This window comes from Hemitrygon akajei, chromosome 2 (assembly GCF_048418815.1).
Source record: "Hemitrygon akajei chromosome 2, sHemAka1.3, whole genome shotgun sequence".
NCBI lineage: Eukaryota > Metazoa > Chordata > Chondrichthyes > Myliobatiformes > Dasyatidae > Hemitrygon > Hemitrygon akajei.
In genome coordinates this window covers 1,854,816-1,875,678 of record NC_133125.1, presented here as the reverse complement: position 1 = coordinate 1,875,678, position 20,863 = coordinate 1,854,816, and the positions used below count along the sequence as shown (strand labels likewise).

Genomic DNA, 20,863 nt, shown 5'->3' with positions numbered 1-20,863 from the left:
CAACCTCCTCCTCCATTCCCCATTCCCGATTCCCTCTCTTGCCTTATCTCCTTACTTGCCCATCGCCTCCCTCTGCTGCCCTTCCCCTTCCCTTCCTTCCATGATCTTCTGTCCTCTCGTGTCAGATTTCCCCTTCTCCATCTCTTTCACCAATCAACTTCCCAGCTCCTTACTTCACCCTCTTCCCCCACCTCCTAGTTTCACTGTTTATTACATCTCAAGGAACCTCAGATATATCAAAATTAATTTGCTTTTTATGAATCCTGCCTTATTGGTTATGCTTTCCAAAATTCCTGCAGTCGTTTCCTTCATTATAGACTTTAGACTGTTAACATGAATGATACCAGTGCATCTGAACATTCCATAGCCTAATTTAGCACCTGGGCCACAATTCATCCTCCTCACTTGCCCTGAACCGTTAACTCTATTGGTTTTTGTTTGATCAAGATGGGTGATGAAACAATTGAATCTTCACTAAACAGTTACATTTGTTGACAAGTTTCCGAGCAACCGTCCTTAAATAGTGGCAAGAAATGGTTCAAAGATGCAAGTTAGATAGATAGATACTTTATTCATCCCCATGGGGAAATTCAACATTTTTTCCAATGTCCCATACACTTGTTTTAGCAAAACTAATTATATACAATACTTAACTCAGTAAAAATATGATATAATTTGTTTTGATGATCAAGTGGACAAGTTCACACAATAAAATCACCTTTTTTTTGTGTAAAAAGAGGGAAGCTGAAATTTACATTCTACACTGGTTACTTCGACTATTTGCTGAAGACTCATGGAACAAGAATACTCCAAATGTAACTTAGATGTGGAAAAATTCCTCTCTAAATATTATCCCATTAACACAAAAAATAATATTTCTGCATATTCAAGGTGAACAATGTGTCTGGGGTTCCGGAGGAACTGGTGACAGACGGTTATTATAAACCCAGCGGTTCCCTGAATGAAACTGAGTACGAGCCCAATCGAGTACAACCTGACGGGGCTCCTCGGTGAGTACACCATGTTCCACTATCTCAAATTATCACTTTATTGCTTCCTGCAGATTTGGAGCAACATTTTCTTGTTTGTAATTTTAAAAAAATTTTTTTTATTGTGTTTTCAAATAGTTACAGAATAAAAGTGTGTGAAAAAGAAAATATGTGTTACCCATCCCCCCTCCCCTTAACCCCTCCCCCCTAACATCCCTATTGAAAAAAAGAAGAAAGAAAATAAAAAAAAGGAATGCCTGGATATTGGAAGATCCCCACATGCTCCATGGAATTATAATTGCTCACCTGAAAACAAAAATAGATGAGTTGATCTCATTTACTTCTCCCCAGAGTTTCTAATTAGTCACACAAACCTATGACTGTAAACAGTTCTGTGGCTATGCAAAACTCTTTTACTGAAAGGAGTCGCATTGTTTCTTTAATTTTCTCCTTTGGTTCTCTTAAATAAGATGGCCCATTTCAAGTGAGAAGCTAGAAACCTCGAAATGTTTGTGGAATTGTATGCCAAAGCAAGTAGATTTTATTTTATGAGGGTAGATCCTGTTCCTGTACTCATTGGGGTTTAGAAGAATGGGGGGTGGGGGGAATCTCATTGAAACTGAATATTGAAAGGCCTAGACAGAGTTGATGTGGAGAAGATGTTCACCATAGTGGGAGACCAGAAGGCACAGCTTCAGATTAGAGGGATATCTATTTAGAATGGAAGTGAGGAGGAATTTCTTTAACCAGAAGGTAGTGAATCTATAAAATTATTGCCACAGACTGCTGTGGATGCGAAGTCTTTGAGTACTGTATATTTAAAGTGAAGATTGATACTTTCTTGATTAGTCAGGGCATCAAACATTGCAGGCAAAAGGCAGGAGAATTGGCCTGAGGGGGATAATAAATCAACCACGATAGAATGGTAGAGCATACTAGATGGGCAGAATGGTGTCATTCTGCTCCTTTGTGAAGAAGAAGAAGTAGAAGAAGAAAGCCCTTAACTCCGAGTGGAGTCATCAGGACGCTGTCGTGACGGCGTTTTTTTTAGCAGGCTTTCTTATTTTTACGAAGCCAAGTTGCTAGCTCGATGCTCAACCCAGCACCGATGGAAAGTGTGCAAGAGAGTCGGCTGGGTTCGAACTCCGGCGCCTTCACTCCAAAGTCCGGCGCTGATGCCACTACGCCACAGACCAGCAATTCTGTTCCTTTGTCCTATAGTCTAATTACTTGAACATTCATCATAGATTCTTCACCAAAGTGCTGAGTACTGTAAACTGATGTGTTTAAAGCACAGGACCAATGACTGCTATTAAAAGTTTAACATCCCTGTATTAAATGTCTTATTGCAGTTTTCTGGAAAGTTCAATTCCATTAATGCATGAGCAGCCCCCTCTACGTTCATCCAGCTGGGACTCCGATGAAAGCAAGCCGACCACACAGAGAAAACCGCCGAGGAAGAGGAGACCTGGAAGACCAAACCGACCAGACGCTGATGAATATGAAACAGATTATACAACTGGTGCAGAATCCTGCGATGAATTGGATGAAGAGGATTTGGAGAGGTACCAAAAAAGCTGTTGCTAATTATGCCATTGTTTTCAGCTTCTAATGCAGTTCTTGTATTGACTAGAATTGAAATGTGTTTGCAGTCGGTATCCTCCAATCACTTCAGACCAACAGAGGCAGGAGTATAAGAGGGAATTTGACAGTGATCTGCAACAATACAAGCATCTCCAAGGTGATCTGGATGAAATAAATAAACAGTTCTCCCAGCTGGACAAGCAGATTGACGAGAGAGAGGACAGTGAGCTATACGAGGTATGTTTGGAACCAGTAGTGAAATATTTGGGTGGGAAAGCAGGAGGTTGAGGCTGAGAGAAAAACAGATCAGCCGTGATGAAATGGAGGAGCAGACTTAATGGGCTTAATGGCCTAATTCTGCTTCTATATCTTATGGCCTTATTCCAAAGACATCTGATGATAAACCTTTTATGAGAGATGGTCAGAATCAGTTTTATTATCACCCACTGCTATATGTTAGGAAACTTGTTGTCATTTGTACTGGAAAGGTGCAGCCAGATGGTAGTGAAAAGAGGCAATCTCATCAAGACTGAAGGAACTGAGTTACCTGAAGGCCACACACCAGATGTACAGGACAGCTACAAATACCTGGAGACCTTGCAGGTACATGGAAGCCATGACAAAGACACAAGGAAGGCTGCAACATCCAAGTGCTTTCAAAGAGTGAGACAGGACTTAAAAAGCCAGCTGAATGCGAAGAACAAGATCAAAGCCATCAACACATTCACCCTACCAGTCTTCAGATACCCAGGCACAATAGTGTGCTGGCCAAGGAATGAACTGGAAGCTGATGACATCAAGGCCCAGAAACTACAAACAATACATGGAGGATTCCTTGCAAAGTCTATGGGCACTTGAGTGTCTTCAGGCTCCTGCACCATCTCCTTGATGGTGGCAATGAGAAGAAGGCATGTCCTGGTGATGAGGGTCCTTAGTGATAGATGCCTTTTGAAGGTGTCCTTGATGCTGGGGAGGCTGCTGCCCATGATGGAACTGGCTGAGTTTGCAACTCATAGCTTGTCACACCAGACAGCCAGCCACTCTAGTGTTGTTTGGTCGATGTTGAGCAGGTCAGTGTCAGCTAAATCAGGTGAGAGTGGGCAGTTGCACAGAACATGTTCAATGTTCTGCACCCTTTTGCCACACTCACAGAATTCGCTGGTCGTTGAACCCCACTTCACCATATTGTCTCCCGTCCTACAAACTCATACAGCCTTCAGCCACAGTAAAGGAGAAATCCTGGCAAACTTAAAAGGATACCAGATGGTGATGCAATCAGTTAGAATGCTGTCTGTGGAAGCAATTATTATAGAACTGAAATCCAAATATCTGTCCACCAGTTGTCATTGCTGTAAAATGTATTCATATGGGTGGAGTTCCATTTACACTCCTAGTCCCTTTTCTAACTCCAAAGAACCATATAACAATTACAGCAAGGAGACAGGCCATCTCGGCCCTTCTAGTCTGTGCCGAACACTTACTCTCACCTAGTCCCACTGACCCGCACTCAGCCCATAACCCTCCATTCCTTTCCTGTCCATATACCTATCCAATTTTACTTTAAATGACAATACCGAACCTGCTTCTACCACTTCTACTGGAAGCTCGTTCCATACAGCTATCGCTCTCTGAGTAAAGAAGTTCCCCCTCGTGTTACCCTTAAACTTTTGCCCACTAACTCTCAACTCATGTCCTCTTGTTTGAATCTCCCCTACTCTCAATGGAAAAAGCCTATCCACGTCAACTCTATCTCTCCCCCTCATAATTTTAAATACCTCTATCAAGTCCCCCCTCAACCTTCTATACTCCAAAGAATAAAGACCTAATTTGTTCAGCCTTTCCCTGTAACTTAGGTGCTGAAACCCAGGTAACATTCTAGTAAATCTCCTCTGTACTCTCTCTATTTTGTTGATATCTTTCCTATAATTCGGTGACCAGAACTGTTCACAATACTCCAAATTCGGCCTTACCAATGCCTTGTACAATTTTAATATTACATCCCAACTCCTATACTCAATGCTCTGATTTATAAAGGCCAACATACTAAAAGCTTTCTTCACCACCCTATCCACATGAGATTCCACCTTCAGGGAACTATGCACCATTATTCCTAGATCACTCTGTTCTACTGCATTCTTCAATGCCCTATCATTTACCATGTATATCCTATTTTGATTATTCCTACCAAAATGTAGCACCATCAGCATTAAACTCCATCTGCCATCGTTCAGCCCACTCTTCTAACTGGCCTAAGTCTCTCTACAAACTTTGGAAACCTACTTCATTATCCACAACGCCACCTACCTTAGTATCATCTGCATACTTACTAATCCAATTTACCACCCCATCATCCAGATTATTAATGTATATGACAAACAACATTGGACCCAGTACAGATCCCTGAGACACACCACTAGTCACCGGCCTCCAACCTGACAAACAGTTATCCACCACTACTCTCTGGCATCTCCCATCCAGCCACTGTTGAATCCATTTTACTACTTCAATATTAATACCTAACGATTGAACCTTCCTAACTAACCTTCCACATGGAACCTTGTCAAAGGCCTTACTGAAGTCCATATAGACAATATCCACTGCTTTACCCTCATCAACTTTCCTCATAACTTCTTCAAAAAATTCAATAAGATTTGTCAAACATGACCTTACACACACAAATCCATGTTGACTGTTCCAAACCAGACCCTGTCTATCCAGATAATTATATTTTCCATCTCTCAGAATACTTTCCATTAATTTACCCACCACTGACGTCAAACTGACAGGCCTATAATTGCTAGGTTTACTCTTAGAACCCTTTTTAAACAATGGAACCACATGAGCAATACGCCAATCCTCTGGCGCCATCCCCGTTTCTAATGACATTTGAGATATTTCTGTCAGAGCCCCTGCTATTTCTACACTACCCTCAAGGTCCTAGGGAATATCCTGTCGGGACCTGGAGATTTATCCACTTTTATATTCCTTAAAAGCGCTAGTACTTCCTCCTCTGTAATCGTCAGTTTCCATAACTTCCCTACTTGTTTTCGTTACCTTACACAATTCAATATCCTTCTCCATAGTGAATACCGAAGAAAAGAAATTTTTCAAAATCTCCCCCATCTCTTTCGGCTCCACACATAGCTGTCCACTCTGATTCTCTAAGGGACCAATTTTATCCCTCACTATCCTTTTGCTATTAATATAGCTGTAGAAACCCTTTGGATTTACTTTCACCTTACTTGCCAAAGCAACCTCATATCTTTTAGCTTTTCTAATTTCTTTCCTAAGATTATTCTTACATTCTTTATATTCCTTGAGCACCTCATTTACTCCATACTGCCTATATTTATTGTAGATATCTCTCTTTTTCCTAACCAAGTTTCCAATATCCCTTGAAAACCATGGCTCTCTCAAACTTTTAAACTTTCCTTTCAACCTAACAGGAACATAAATATTTTGTACCCTCAAAATTTCATCTTTAAATGACTGCCATTTGTCTATTACATCCTTCCCATAAACAAATTGTCCTAATCCACTCCTTCTAAATCCTTTTGCATCTCCTCAAAGTTAGCCTTTCTCCAATCAAAAATCTCAACCCTGGGTCCAGTCCTATCCTTCTCCATAATTATATTGAAACTAATGAGATTGTGATCACTGGACCCCATGTGCTCCCCAACACATACGTCCGTCACCTGACCTATCTCATTCCCTAACAGGAGATCCAACACTGCCCCTTCTCTAGTTGGTACCTCTATGTATTGCTGCTAAAGCTATCCTGCACACATTTTACAAACTCCAAACCATCCATCCCTTTTACAGTATGGGCTTCCCAGTTTATGTGTGGAAAATTAAAATCTCCCACAATCACAACCCTGTGCTTACTACAAATATCTGCTATCTCTTTGCAAATTTGCTCCTCCAATTCTCACTCCCCATTAGGTGGTCTATAATACACCCCTATAAGTGTTACTACACCATTCCCATTCCTCAATTCCATCCAAATAGCCTCCCCAGACTAGCTCTCTAATCTATCCTACCAGATCACCACTGTAATATTTTCTCTGACAAGCAACGCAACACTTCCCCCTCTTGTCCCTCAGATTTCATCACACCTGAAGCAACGAAATCCAGGAATATTTAGTTGCCAATCACACCCCTCCTGCAACCATGTTTCACTAATAACTACAACATCATATTTCCAGGTATCAATCCATGCTCTAAGCTCACCCACCTTCCTTACAATGCTCCTGGCATTAAAATAAATGCATTTAAGAAATTCTCCACCTCTTCCTCTCTGTTTATCTCTAACAGTACAAAGAACTTTACTGTCTTATTTTTCTTCCTTCTCCCATACATCTGTTCCTGCACTCTGGTTCCCCTCCCCCCTCATATCTAGTTTAAATCCACGAGCCTCTCTAGCAAACCTACCTGCAAGAATATTTGTCCCCCTCCAGTTCAGATGTAAATTGTCCTGCCGGAACAGGTCCCACCTTCCCTGGAAAACTGCCCAATTATCTATAAATATGAAGCCCTCCCTCCTGCACCATGTCTTCAGCCACGTGTTGATCTGCACTATCTTACTATTTTTAAACCCACCTGCACGTGGCACTCGTAGCAGTCCTGAGATTGCTATCCTGGAGGTCCTGTCCTTTAACTTGGCACCTAGCTCCCTAAACTCACCTTTCAGGACCTCCTCACTCTTCCTACCCACGTCATTGGTCCCTACATGGACCACGACATCTGGCTGCTTACCCTCCCTCTTGAGAATACTGAGAACTCGATCCGAGATATCGCGGACCCTGGCACCAGGGAGGCAACAGACCATCCAGGATTCTCGATCTCTTCCACAGAACCTCCTATCTGTCCCCCTAACTATCGAATCCCCTATCACTACTGCTCTCCTCTTTTCCCTCCTTCCCTTCTGAGCTGAGGGTCCAGTCTCGGTGCCAGAGAAGCAACCACTGCAACTTGTCCCTGGTAGGTCGTCCCCACCAACAGTATCCAAAACGGTATACTTGATGGGAATGGCCACAGGGGTGCTCTGCTCTTTCTGTCTATTCTCCTTCCCTCTCCTGACAGTCACCCAACTACCCGTCTCCTAGGAGTGACTATCTCCCTGAAACTCCCATCTATTTCTGCCTCTGCCTCCCGAATGATCCGAAGTTCATCCAGCTCCAGCTCCAGTTCCCTAACACGGTTTGTCAGGAGCTGCAGCTAGATGCACCTTTTGCAGGTGTAGTCATCAGGGACAACAGTGCTCGCCCTGACTTCCCACACACTGCAAACGGAGCACTCAACTGCCCTAACTGCTGTCTCCATTACCTACTCCTAATCTAATTAGATTAATTAAAGGAGCTTACCCGGCCTTACCTCACCTGGAGTGAAGCTCATACTCAGTCTCTGCTTGCTATTTAAATTCTCCCGCTGCCTCACAGACTTGCACGCGCTTGCACAGTTGTGCCCCGTTCAAACCTCGCCTCTGCCTGTTCTCACGGAAGCCTGATTGAGCCAAAGCTGTCCCACTCTGCCTCAGTCCACTCCGACGATGGCTGCTGTATATGGCAGTCTTTCTTTTTAAACCTTTGGCGCGTTACGTCACGCGCCTGCGCAGTCTAGCCTCTTTGCCGCGATCAGTTAAAAAAACAGCTTCTCTCGGAGCTTCTTTTACCTCTTCCTTCTCCGCCTCTTGTTGCGATTTAAGAAAAGTAGAAACAAGAAAGAAGAACAACAATGAAATACAATCATCGTCTTGTTTGGCTTTTGTGGATATTTCCCAGGACTAGATGATTATTGCGGGTGAAAATTTGCCAGTTTTATTTTGTTCACTCTATACATCAGAGGGACCGCATCTATTAATTTGAAACCAAGGTTACAATTCCTGGATATTGAGGGAATAATGAGGACAGAGCAGGGTAAGACACACTGCACTCGGACGCAGTGGCTTCTATGGGGTCAAAAGGTGTTATTGTCTTTTTAAACATATTTGTTATGGTTGCCAGACATTAAGAACTTGAAGTACTGCAGGTCTCTCTGAACAGCGAGTTGCTCATTGGTGGAAAAATGGAATGAGCTGGACTTGGTGTGGTCCATGATGCTGCCTGTGACAGAGAGGTGTGCAGTCTTACAGCGAATGATTGTCTCAGTTGTTTTTCTTGTGATCGCAAGATCCTGCTGGACATTGGTGGTGTGGAATGCTGCAAGTCCAATTCATTGGTGAATGGCGGAGGCAGATAGTGGGGGAGCTGTGTGGCCTCAGTCATAGCAAAGACTGGACCTGAAACCATGGTGTTTGCAGCCTCCCAGGGAGACGCTGGAGTCAGATGCTCCACTGGGCTGTCGGAGGTGTCCATGCTATAGTTGGTGCTGACTCCCAGCATTTGCTCAGCAGGAGACAAGATGGATTGTGTTCACCTGCAAACTGCTGCAACATTCATGGATTCAGAGATTTGGACAATTTTTTATGTGGTTATATGTTTACTGCTTTCTTAGATGTGATATATGTGCCTTGTGCTGTGCATCACTGTTGGTACTGTGTTTTGAACCTTGGTCCAGGAGTAACACTGTTTGGTTGCACTCATGGGTATAAATATATGGTTGAATGATAATTAAACTATGAACTTCAAAATAGTAAAGATTAAGCATAAACACATGAGATTCTGCATATGATGGAAATCCAGATTACCACACACAATATGCTGGATGAACTCAGCAGGTTAGGCAGCTTCAGTGGAGAGGAATAAAGAGTGGTCATTTCTCTCAGCCTGAAAGGTGACTGTTTATTCCCCTCCATGGATGCTGCCTGACCTACTGAATTCCTTCAGCATTTTGTGTGTGTTACTCTAAATATGGAACTGACATTAGAGCCTGGCTTGTTGGTGCATCAACACATTGTGGATTAAACCTGGGCTATTTCTGTAGTTAGAACTGGATCCCTAGTGGCTTAATTAGTAAAAACAACGTATTTGTATAAACCGAAACATTTTTCTGAACTCAGGCCTACTCGGGAACTGAGGAAACTCACAATTTGTCAAACTATATTTCAGTATAATAATGTATTCAATCACTGTTCTGTTGGTATTTGAATAAATAGACTATGGACAAAAATTTCCTTTGAATTTCAAACATTGAATTGCATCCCAAGGTAAAATTACATGGTATTTTGGTAAACTTTTGTACTTAAATCATCTGAACGGGTTGTAAAAACCTAGAAAATATCCCAATATAGTCTATTATAAATTAATGGGAAATGCTAGAGTTACTTTGTAAACCATGCAGCATCTGTTGAGGGGAAAAAAAACAACCGATGTTTGGGACTGAGGAGCTTTCATCAGAACTAGGATCGTAAAGTTAATATTTATGTTCTTTCTGTCTCCAGGATATTGCTGTTGAATATAACAGACTAAAAGAAGTTAAGAATGTGAGTAGTTTAAAACTTTAATTTAGTAGAATGGATCACTGCTTGCCATGGATAGGATATCAGTAATTTTCTCTGCCTTATTTTGCTTTCTGTCATGAATATGAGGATTCGGTGATTCTTTTACCAAACTTCTATTGGAGAGTCATGAGGAGTTGATAAGCACCTCTGCTCCAACCTCACAGATTATTAGATTAAACTTGAAAATCTCTGGGAGGAGAATTTGAAGATTCAAGTTTGTTCAATGTCATTTCTAGTCATTACCATCATTATGTGCCATGTTGTATGATGTAGGCACTGATGGTCTTTCCATGACCACGATTATCCTTGGAAAATTCTTCTACAGAAGTGCGTTGAATTGTCGTTTTCTGGGTGGTGCCCTTACAAGACAGGTGACCCCAGACATTATCAATACTCTTCTGGGATGGTAAACACAAAGTACACTGCAGATGCTGTGGTCAAATAAACACATAAAAACAAGCTGGATGAACTCAGCAGGTCGGACAGCATCCGTTGAAAGGAGCAGTCAACATTTCGGGCCGAGTCCCTTCGTCAGGACTAAAGAAGGAGGGGGAAGGGGCCCTATAAAGAAGATGGGGCAGAGGGTGGAATGTGTCAGGTGAAAAACCAATCAGAGGAAAGATCAAGGGGTGGGGGAGGGGAAGCAGGGACGGGATAGGCAGGAGAGGTGAAGAAGGAATGTAAGGGGAAAGCACTATGGGTAGTAGAAGAAGGCAGAATCATGAGAGAGGTGATAGGCAGCTGGAGGAGGAGGCAGAGGGAAAGTGGGATGGGGAAATGGAGAGGGAGGGAATTACCGGAAGTTGGAGAATTCAATGACGCAGATTGGGGGACTGCTTCGTTGAGCATCTCCGCTCCATCTGCCACAACAGACAGGATCTTCCGGTTGCCACTCACTTCAACTCTGCTTCACATTCCCATTCGGATATGTCCATACATGGCCTCCTCTACTGCCATGATGAGGCCAAACTCTGGTTGGAGGAGCAACACCTCATATACCGTAGTCTCCAGCCCCATGGTATAAATATCGAATTCTCCAACTTCCGGTAATTCCCTCCCTCTCCCTTTCCCCATCCCAATTTCACTCTGCCTTCATATACTTGTCTAGTAGTCTCTTAAATTTCACTAGTGTATCTGCCTCCACCACTGACTCAGGCAGTGCATTCCATGCACCAACCACTCTCTGAGTAAAAAACCTTCCTCTAATATCCCCCTTGAACTTCCCACCCCTTACCTTAAAGCCATGTCCTTTTGTACTGAGCAGTGGTGCCCTGGGGAAGAAGCACTGGCTGTCCACTCTGTCTATTTCTCTTAATATCTTGTACACCTCTATCATGTCTCCTCTCATTCTCCTTCTCTCCAAAGAGTAAAGCCCTAGCTCTCTTAATCTCTGATCATAATCCATACTCTCTAAACCAGGCAGTATCCTGGTAAATCTCCTCTGTACCCTTTCCAATGCTTCCACATCCTTCCTATAGTGAGGTGACCAGAACTGGACACAGTACTCCAAGTGTGGCCTAACCAGAGTTTTATAGAGCTGCATCATTACCCAGTGACTCTTAAACTCTATCCCTCGACTTATGAAAGCTAACAACCCATAAGCTTTCTTAACTACCCTATCTACCTGTGAGGCAACTTCCAGGGCTCTGAGGACATGCACTCCCAGATCCCTCTGCTCCTCCACACTACCAAGTATCCTGCCATTTACTTTGTACTCTGCCTTGGAGTTTGTCCTTCCAAAGTGTACCATCTCACACTTCTCCGGGTTGAACTCCATCTGCCACTTCTCAGCCCACTTCTGCATCCGATCAATGTCTCTCTGCAATCTTCGACAATCCTCTACACTATCTACAACACCACCAACCTTTGTGTCGTCTGCAAACTTGCCAACCCACTCTTCTACCCCCACATCCAGGTCCTTAATAAAAACCACAAAAAGTAGAGGTCCCAGAACTGATCCCTGTGGGACACCACTAGTCACAACCCTCCAATCCAAATGTGCTCCCTCCACCACGACCCTCTGCCTTCTGCAGGCAAGCCAATTCTGAATCCACCTGGCCAAACCTGCCTGGATCCCATACCTTCTCACTTTCTGAATAAGCCTACCGTGTGGAACCTTGTCAAGTGCCTTACTAAAATCCATGTAGATCACATCCACTGCACTACCCACATCTATATGCCTGCTCACCTCCTCAAAGAACTCTATCAGGCTTGTTAGACATGATCTGCTCTTCAGAAAGACATGCTGACTGTCCCTGATCAGACCATGATTCTCTAAATGCCCATAGATCCTATCTCTAAGAATCTTTTCCGACAGCTTTCCCACCACAGACGTAAGGCTCACTGGTCTATAATTACCTGGACTATCCCTACTACCTTTTTTTGAACAAGGGGCCAACATTCGCCTCCCTCCAATCCTCTGGTACCATTCCTGTGGACAACGAGGACATAATAATCCTAGCCAGATGCTCAGCAATCTGTTCCCTCGCCTCATGGAGAGCCTGGGGAATATTCTGTCAGGCCCCGGGGACTTATCCGTCCTAATGTTTTTTAACAACTCCAACACCTCCTCTCCCTTAATATCAACATGCTCCAGAGCATCAACCTCACTCATATTGGCCTCACCGTCATCAAGTTCCCTCTCATTGGTGAATACCGAAGAGAAGTATTCATTGAGGACCTCGCTCACTTCCACAGCCTCCAGGCACATCTTCCCACCTTTATCTCTAATCGGTCCTAGCTTCACTCCTGTCATCCTTTTGTTCTTCACATAATTTAAGAATGCCTTGGGGTTTTCTTTTACTTTACTCGCCAAGGCCTTCTCATGCCCCCTTCTTGCTCTTCTCAGCCCTTTCTTAAGCTCCTTTCTTGCTACCCTATATTCCTCAATAAACCCATCTGATCCTTGCTTCCTAAACCTCATGTATGCTGCCTTCTTCCACCTGACTAAATTTTCCATCTCACTTGTCACTCATGTTTCCTTCACCCTTCCATTCTTTATCTTCCTCACCGGGACAAATTTATCCCTAACATCCTGCAAGAGATCCCTAAACATTGACCACATGTCCATAGTACATTTCCCTGCAAAAACATCATTGCAATTCACACCTGCGAGTTCTAGCCTTATAGCCTCATAATTTTCCCTTCCCCAATTAAAAATTTTCCTGTTCTCTCTGATTCTGTCCTTTTCCATGATAATGCTAAAGGCCAGGGAGCGGAGATCACTGTCCCCCAGATGCTTACCCACTAACAGATCTGTGACCTGACCCCGTTTGTTACCTAATACTATATCTAGTATGGCATTCTCCCTAGTTGGTCTGTCAACATACTGTAACAGGAATCCGTCCTGGACACACTTAACAAACTCTTCCCCGGCTAAACAATTGGAACTAATCAGATGCCAATCAATATTAGGGAAGTTAAAGTCACCCATGATAACAGCCCTGTTATTTTTGCACCTTTCCAAAATCTCCCTCCCAATCTGCTCCTCGGTATCTCTGCTGCTACCAGGGGGCCCTACAGAATAACCCCAGTAGAGTAACTGCCCCCTTCCTGACTTCCACCCATACTGACTCAAAAGAGGATCCTGCTACATTACCTACGTTTTCTACAGCTGTAATAGTATCCCTGACCAGTAATACCACCCCTCCCCCCCCCATCCCTTTTGAAACACTGAAATCCAGGAAAATTGAGAATCCATTCCTGCCCTGGTCCCAGCTAAAATCTCTGTAATGGCCACTACATCATAATTCCACGTATGTATCCAAGCTGTCAGTTCATCACCTTTGTTCCTGATGCTTCTTGGATTGAAGTACACACACTTTAGCCCTTCTACCTTACTACCTTTACACCCTTTATTCCGCTTCTCTTTCCTCAAAGCTTCTGTATATGTCAGATCTGGCTTTACTCCATGTACTTCTTTCACTGCTCTATCTCTCCGGGTTCCATCCCCCAGGAAGTTATAGACCAGTGAGTCTGACTTCAGTGGTGGGCAAGTTGTTGGATAAGATCCTGAGAGGCAGGATTGATGTGTATTTGGAGAGACATAATCTGATTAGAGATAGTCAACATGGCCTTGTCAAGGGCAGGTCATGTCTTATGAGCCTAATTGAATTCTTTGAGGAGATAACAAAAAATATTGATGATGGTAGAGTAGTGGATGTAGTGTATATGGATTTCAGTAAGACATTTGATAAGGTTCCCCATGCGAGGCTCATTCAGAAAGTTTGAGGCATGGGATCCAAGGAGACCTTGCTTTGTGGATCCAGAATTGGCTTGAACACAGAAGGCAAAGGTTGGTTGTAGGTAATTCATATTCGGTATGGAGGTCGGTGACCAGTTGTGTTCCACAGGGATCTGTTCTGTGACCCCTCCTCTTTGTGATTTTTATAAATGACCTGGATGAAGAAATAGAAGGGTGGGTTAGTAAGTTAGGGGTGTTATGGATAGTCTGGAGTGTTGTCAGAGGTTACAGTGGGACATCGATAAGATGCAGAACTGGGCTGAGAAGTGGCAGATGGGGTTTGACCCAGATAAGTGTGAAGTGGTTCATTTCGGTAGGTCACATTTGAAGACAATATAATATTAATGGTAAGACTCTTGACAGTGCAGAGGATCAGCGAGATCTCGGGGTCCATGTCGATAGGACACTCAAAGCTGTTGCGCAGGTTGACAGTGTTGTTAAGATGGTGTATGGTGTGTTGGCCTTCATCAACTGTGGGATTGAGTTCAAGAGCTGTGAGGTAATGGTAAAGCTATATAAACCTTAGTTAGACCCCACTTTGAGTACTGTGTTAGTTGTGGTCGCCTCACTAAGGAAGGATGCAGATACTATACAGAGAGTGCAGATGCGATTTATAAGGATGTTGCCTGGATTGGAGAGCATGTCTTATGAGAATAGGTTGAGTGAACTTGGACTTTTCTCCTTGGAACAGCGGAGGATGAGAGATGACCTGATAGAGATGTATAAGATGATGAGAGGCATTGATCTTGTGGATAGCCAGAGGCTTTTTCCCAGGGCTGAAATGGCTAACACAAGGGGGTATGGTTTTAAGGTGCTTGGAAGTAGGTACAGAGGGGATGTCAGGGGTAAGTTTCTCACGCAAAAAATGGTGGATGTGTGGAATGCACTGCTGTTGTTGTTGGTGGAAGCGAATACAATAGGGTCTTTTAAGAGTCTCTTAGATACATGGAGCTTAGAAAAATAGAGGGCTATGCGATAGGGTAATTCTAGGTAGTTTCTAGAGTAGGTTACATGGTTGGCACAACGTTGTGGGCCGAAGGTTCTGTGTTGTGCTGTAGATTTCTGTGATTCACATCTCCAACCCGACACCCGACATTTCCAGTACACATGTATAGAAAAGAACAAAGTAATTGTTACTCTGGATTCAATACAGCAGGACAAAAGCTTAATAAGATAATGCACACAATAATAAAATAAACACAATAAATAGAAACACACAAGATAGTTTGTATACATTGCTTGTATGTCTATAAAATGACTCTAGGCACAAGAGTGTCTGTACATAAGATGACTGACAGGAAATGATAAAGTAGACCTGGTTTGCAATACTGCACAGAGCTGTTGTTTTTGGATCTGTTCTCCTGACGGAAAGGATCTATCATGCAGCAATGAATATCAGATAATTTTTTTATCCGTCTCTGGCTCCAGTTGACTGTATGGGTTTCCCTTGGCTCCTCCAGTTTCCTCCCACATTCCAAAGGCGAAAGGGTTAGTAGGTTAATTGGTCACATGGGTGTAATTGGGCGGCCTGGGCTTGTTGGGCTGGAAAGACCTATTTCCGTGTTAGATCTCTAAATAAATAAAACCACTGCAAAAGTTACTTTATGTCTGGTAGCATTTAAGAATTGTGAAGCTTGTAATGGGTGTTCCCCAAGAATTGTGAAGCTTGTAATGGGTATTCGCCAAGTATTGTGAAGCTTGTAACGGGTGTTCCCCAACAATTGTGAAGTTTGTAATGGGTGTTCCCCAAGAATTGTGAAGCTTGTTAATTTTCTGTTATCACATCATTGTGGAAGTGTGTGTCCAGTTGGAGTTGATTACTAGTTTATCTTTCTGTGGGTTTTTAAAATGTTACTCATCTGATAAATACTTGACTGATTCTCAATTTTCCTTTTTTTTGGTAGTCTGTAGAATATCGAGAGAAGAAGAAACATTGCAAGCAGCTCAAGACAAAATTGGCTCATATCAAACAGATGGTCAATAACTATGACAGCCAGAGGTCCTGAATGCCAAATCATGTACCCCTCACAGGACAGTGAAGCGAATGATGGTTACCACAGAGGGCCATATATGGCATTTCATGTGAAATGCAAAACCAAGACTCTTCCAAGGAGCATTCTATGGTTTCACTTACTTCATTGTGCTTTGACAAGATTTGAAATTGTATTTTTCTGCCTCTTATCGAGTTTTGATTTTACAAATTTGACATTTGTATTCTGTTGGATGAAAGATTTTTTGCAATGTTTCACAAACAGTACAAAATGTTGAATTTAACAAACTAAAGCCTTGGGTTTTATGGTTCTTCAATTCTTAGCATTAACCTGTCAGCTTTAATAGAGCGGGTTAACTGCAGGAAAAGTGATTTTGTTTTGTGTTGTAATGTTGTTTCTTCCATCGTTGTGAGGGATTTACTCAAATTACTTTGAACATTTACAAACCAACTTTTAGTAATATCAAAGCCAATTAATAGCATTAATATTGTTTATATATTAAAAAAGGCTTTCTACAAATTGAAGTGGTAAAAAGGTAACATTAGGTATTATAAACTGTTTTTAATAGTTACAGATAGAACAGACAATCGTTCTGTAATGTATTGATCATTCTGTGTTGATCAATCCAATACACAGGTTGGGTCAGACAACCATTCTGTGGATCAATAAATATTGAAGCAGGGTAATAATCTGACATAACTTTTTAAACATTTAATCTATGCAATTATTATCAGAACTGTTTGATTAATGCTTGATCAATAACCAGGGAGGATGTGTATGCCATGTAGATAAGAGGGGACAGACACAGTGGCAAGGTTGATTTTGTTGGTGGAATATTACGTTCACCTGCTTTGCATATTACATGCAGGGTATGGCACCGCAAATAGATGCAGCTGAAATGGTTGTTTTTAAATTGCAGACAAATGAAGTTTTTTATTGAAATTAAACTGTACATTATATTTTAAAGGCTCCTGATACCAGCATGTACTGTTGCATTTCATATATACCTGCAAATAAATTTAAGGTCTTAAATTTTTGAATGTAAGCACCTGCTTTTTTACATACAAATTACAAAATTAAGCAAGTTTAAATTGTCAATAAAATCTGATGTACATTTTAATTGGTATTTTTTAAACTTTATTTTACTGTTTAATAAACATTCCAGTGGTTTATCAGTATCAAAAGTTGTAATGTTTTAAAATCCATCTTTACTGTGAAATGGCATAATTTAACAGTACTTTTTAATTTAAAGAGCATCTTTAATTTTGAAAATTATTCATTGCTAAAGGAACTAAATGAATATTGAATATTATTCAATATTACTAATACAGTCACTATTACAAGGGAGTAGGTGCTCAAAAAGCTGAAAGAGCCAAGAGTACATAAGTCATCCGGACCAGATGAACTGCACCTGAGGTTTCTGAAAGAGGTAGCGTCAGAGATTGTGGAGGCATTAGCAATAATCTTTCAAAAAAATAATTGGACTCTGGCATGTGCCAAAGGACTGGAAAATTAAAAATGTCATTTCATTCTTTAAGAAAGGAGGAGGGCAGCAGAAAGGAAATTATTGATCAGTTAGCCTGACCTCAGTTGTTGGGAAGATTTTGGAGTCAATTGTTAAGGATGAGGTAATGGAGTACTTGGTTACACTGGAGAAGATAGGACCAAGTCAGCACGGTTTCCTTAAGGGAAAATCTTGCCTGACGAACCTGTTGGACATCTTCGAGGAGATTACAAGTAGGATAGATAAAGGGATGCAGTGTATATTTTAATTTAGACTTTCAGAAGGTATTTGATAAGGTGCCACACATGAGGCTGCTTACCAAATTAAGAGCCCATGGTATTACAGGAAAGTTACCAACATGGATAGAGCATTGGTTGATTGGTAGGAGGCAGAGAGTGGGAATAAAAGGATCCTTTTCAGGTTGGCTGCCAGTGACTAGTGGTGTTCTGCAGGGGTCGGTGTTGGGGCCACTTCTTTTTATGCTGTATATCAATGATTTAAATGATGGAATAGATGCCTCAGCAAAGACCTGGACCCATTGCAATTTTTCTATTGCCACAAAAGGTCAACAGCAAAAGCAATCTCAATGGCTCTCCACATGACTTTAGACCACCTGGACAACACAAACACCTATGTTATGATGCTCTTCATCGATAATAGCTTAGCAGCCAAGATGGTGGCGCAACGCAGTGTGCAGCGGTCACTCCAGGAATGAATATCTGTTATCTGTAAGTAGGGGCCGTGTACAATCCTGATTTGATGGAGACGGAAGCGTGAAGCATGGAGGAGCATCTGGTGGAACTTTTGAAATGCCTGTTTCACTGCCGCTGCTACTGTGCGATCAGAAAAATTTCCGGGGAGGAAGGCCCCGAATCCTCGGCTTTGCCTGTTGCTTGGCGGCCGGTGCCGGGGTCGAAGCACTCGGCAGAGATGGTGCTCGGTGCTCGGTGTCGGAGGGCTGGTTGGAGGATCGAAGTTTTCGGACGGACTTGGAGTTGGCTGTGGTCGGAGCTCCCAAAGTGCTGTATCGGCAAGCTGCGGCGCTGGAGGTTCATGGCAGTAAGAGTTTTTCTTCCTTTGACCGTCTGTGTGAGATGATGGGCTGTCGGGACTTTTGAGACTTTCTTTCAAACCGTGCCATGGACTGCTCTTTATCAGATCACGGTATTGCTTTGCACTGTTGAAACTATGTGTTATAATTATGTGGTCTTTGTCAGTTAGTCTTTTATCAATTATGGTATTGTCTGCACTGTTGAAACTATATGTTAACTATAACTATATGAAATCTATGTGGTTTTGTGTAGGTCTTGTAGCTTTAGGTTTGTCTGATGGGTTTGTAGTTCCTTTCTGGGGAACGTACTAAGACGGTAGCGCGATATTGATACGCAGCAGCCTCTCCGGACTCTGGATTGGGGATTACCAAGCATCATGTGGTTTTTCTTGTGTGGTCTGTTTTGTGCTTTTTCGTGATATCATTCCGGAGAAAGTTGTCTCATTTTTTAACTGCATTGTATTTGTGGTTTATAAATGACAATAAACTGAATCTGAATCTGAATTTAACACCATCATTCCCACAATCCTGATCGAGAAGTTGCAGAACGGGGGCCTCTGTACCTCCCTCTGCAATTGGATCCTTGACTTCCAAACCAGACAAACACAATCTGGGTGGATTGATAATGATATCTCCTCCTCGCAGACGATCAATACCAGTGCACCTCAGGTGTGTGCTTAGCCCATTGCTCTACTCTCTCTATACCCATGATTGTGTGGCTAGGCATAGCTCAAATACCATCCAAATATTTGCAAATGATACAACCATTGTTGGTAGAATCTCATGGTAATGAGAGGGTGTACAGGAGTGAGATATGCCATCTAGTGGAGTGGTGCCGTAGCAACAACCTGGCACTCAACGTCAGTAAGACAAAAGAGCTCATTGTGGACTTCAGGAAGGGTAAGTCGGAGGAATCCTCATTGAGGGATCAGAAGTGGAGAGAGTGAGCAGCTTCAAGTTCCTGTGTGTCAAGATCTCTGAGGATCCAACCTGGTCCCAACATATTGATGTAGTTATAAAGAAGGCAAGACAGCGACTATACTTTATAAGGAGATTGAAGAGATTTGGCATGTCAACAAATACACTCAAAAACTTTTATAGATGTACCGTGGAGAGCATTCTGACAGGCTGCATCACTGTCTAGTATGGAGGGGCTACTGCACAGGACCGAAAGAAGCTGCAGAAGGTTGTAAATCTAGTCAGCTCCATCTTGGGCATTAGCCTACAAAGTACCCAGGACATCTTTAGGAACGGTGTCTCAGAAAGGCAGCGTTCATTATTAAAGACCTCCAGCACCCAGGGCATGCCCTTTTCTCACTGTTACCATCAGAGAGGAGATACAGAAGCCTGAAGACACACTCAGCAATTCATGAACAGCTTCTTCCCCCTGCCATTTGATTCCTAAATGGACATTGAACCCTTGAACACTACTTCACTTTTTTAATATACAATTATTAAGTTTTTTTGCATGATTTTATTCTACTCAACATACATATACAATAATTTATTTACTTACTTTTTTCTTCTTCTATATTAAGTATTACATTGAACTGCTGCTGCTAAGTTAACAAATTTCACAACACATGCCAGTGATAATAAACTTAATTCTGAAGTTGTGGATGATATGAAAATTGGTGGAGGGGCAGGTAGTGTTGAGGAAACAGGTACAATGCAGAAGGACTTGGACAGATTTGGAGAATGGGCAAAAAAGTAGCAAGTGAAATACAATGTTGGAAAATTCACGGTCATGCATTTGGCAATAGAAATAAATGTGCAGAAAAATCTGAAATGCAAAGGGACTTGGGAGTCCTTGTGCAGAACACCCTAAAGGTTAACTTACAGGTAGAGTCAGTGGTGAGGAAGGCAAATGCAATGTTTGTTAGCATTCATTTCAAGATGTCTAGAGTACAAGAGCAATGGTGTGATGCTGAAGCTTTATAAGGAACTGGTGAGGCCGCACATTGAGTATCGTGAACAGTTTTGGGCTCCTCATCTGAGAAAAGATGTGCTGGCATTGGTGAGGGTCTAGAGGCAGTTCACAAGGATGATTCTGGGAATGAAAG

The 20,863-nt window shown here is 42.3% G+C and overlaps 1 protein-coding gene across 4 annotated transcripts in view; it reads left to right on the top strand.

Moving 5' to 3' along the window:
* The window catches only part of LOC140738628 (occludin-like), a 101,253-nt gene extending 83,888 nt beyond the window's left edge, over positions 1–17,365 (top strand). For all 4 annotated transcript variants that reach the window (XM_073066215.1, XM_073066242.1, XM_073066233.1 and 1 more), the window contains 5 exons: positions 892–1,010; positions 2,342–2,554; positions 2,642–2,810; positions 9,952–9,993; positions 16,159–17,365. In XM_073066215.1, the coding sequence (XP_072922316.1) occupies positions 892–1,010; positions 2,342–2,554; positions 2,642–2,810; positions 9,952–9,993; positions 16,159–16,260 (645 nt within the window). In that variant the 3' untranslated portion in view covers positions 16,261–17,365. The remainder of the gene's footprint in view (positions 1–891; positions 1,011–2,341; positions 2,555–2,641; positions 2,811–9,951; positions 9,994–16,158) is intronic.
* The last annotated feature ends 3,498 nt before the right edge of the window (positions 17,366–20,863 follow it).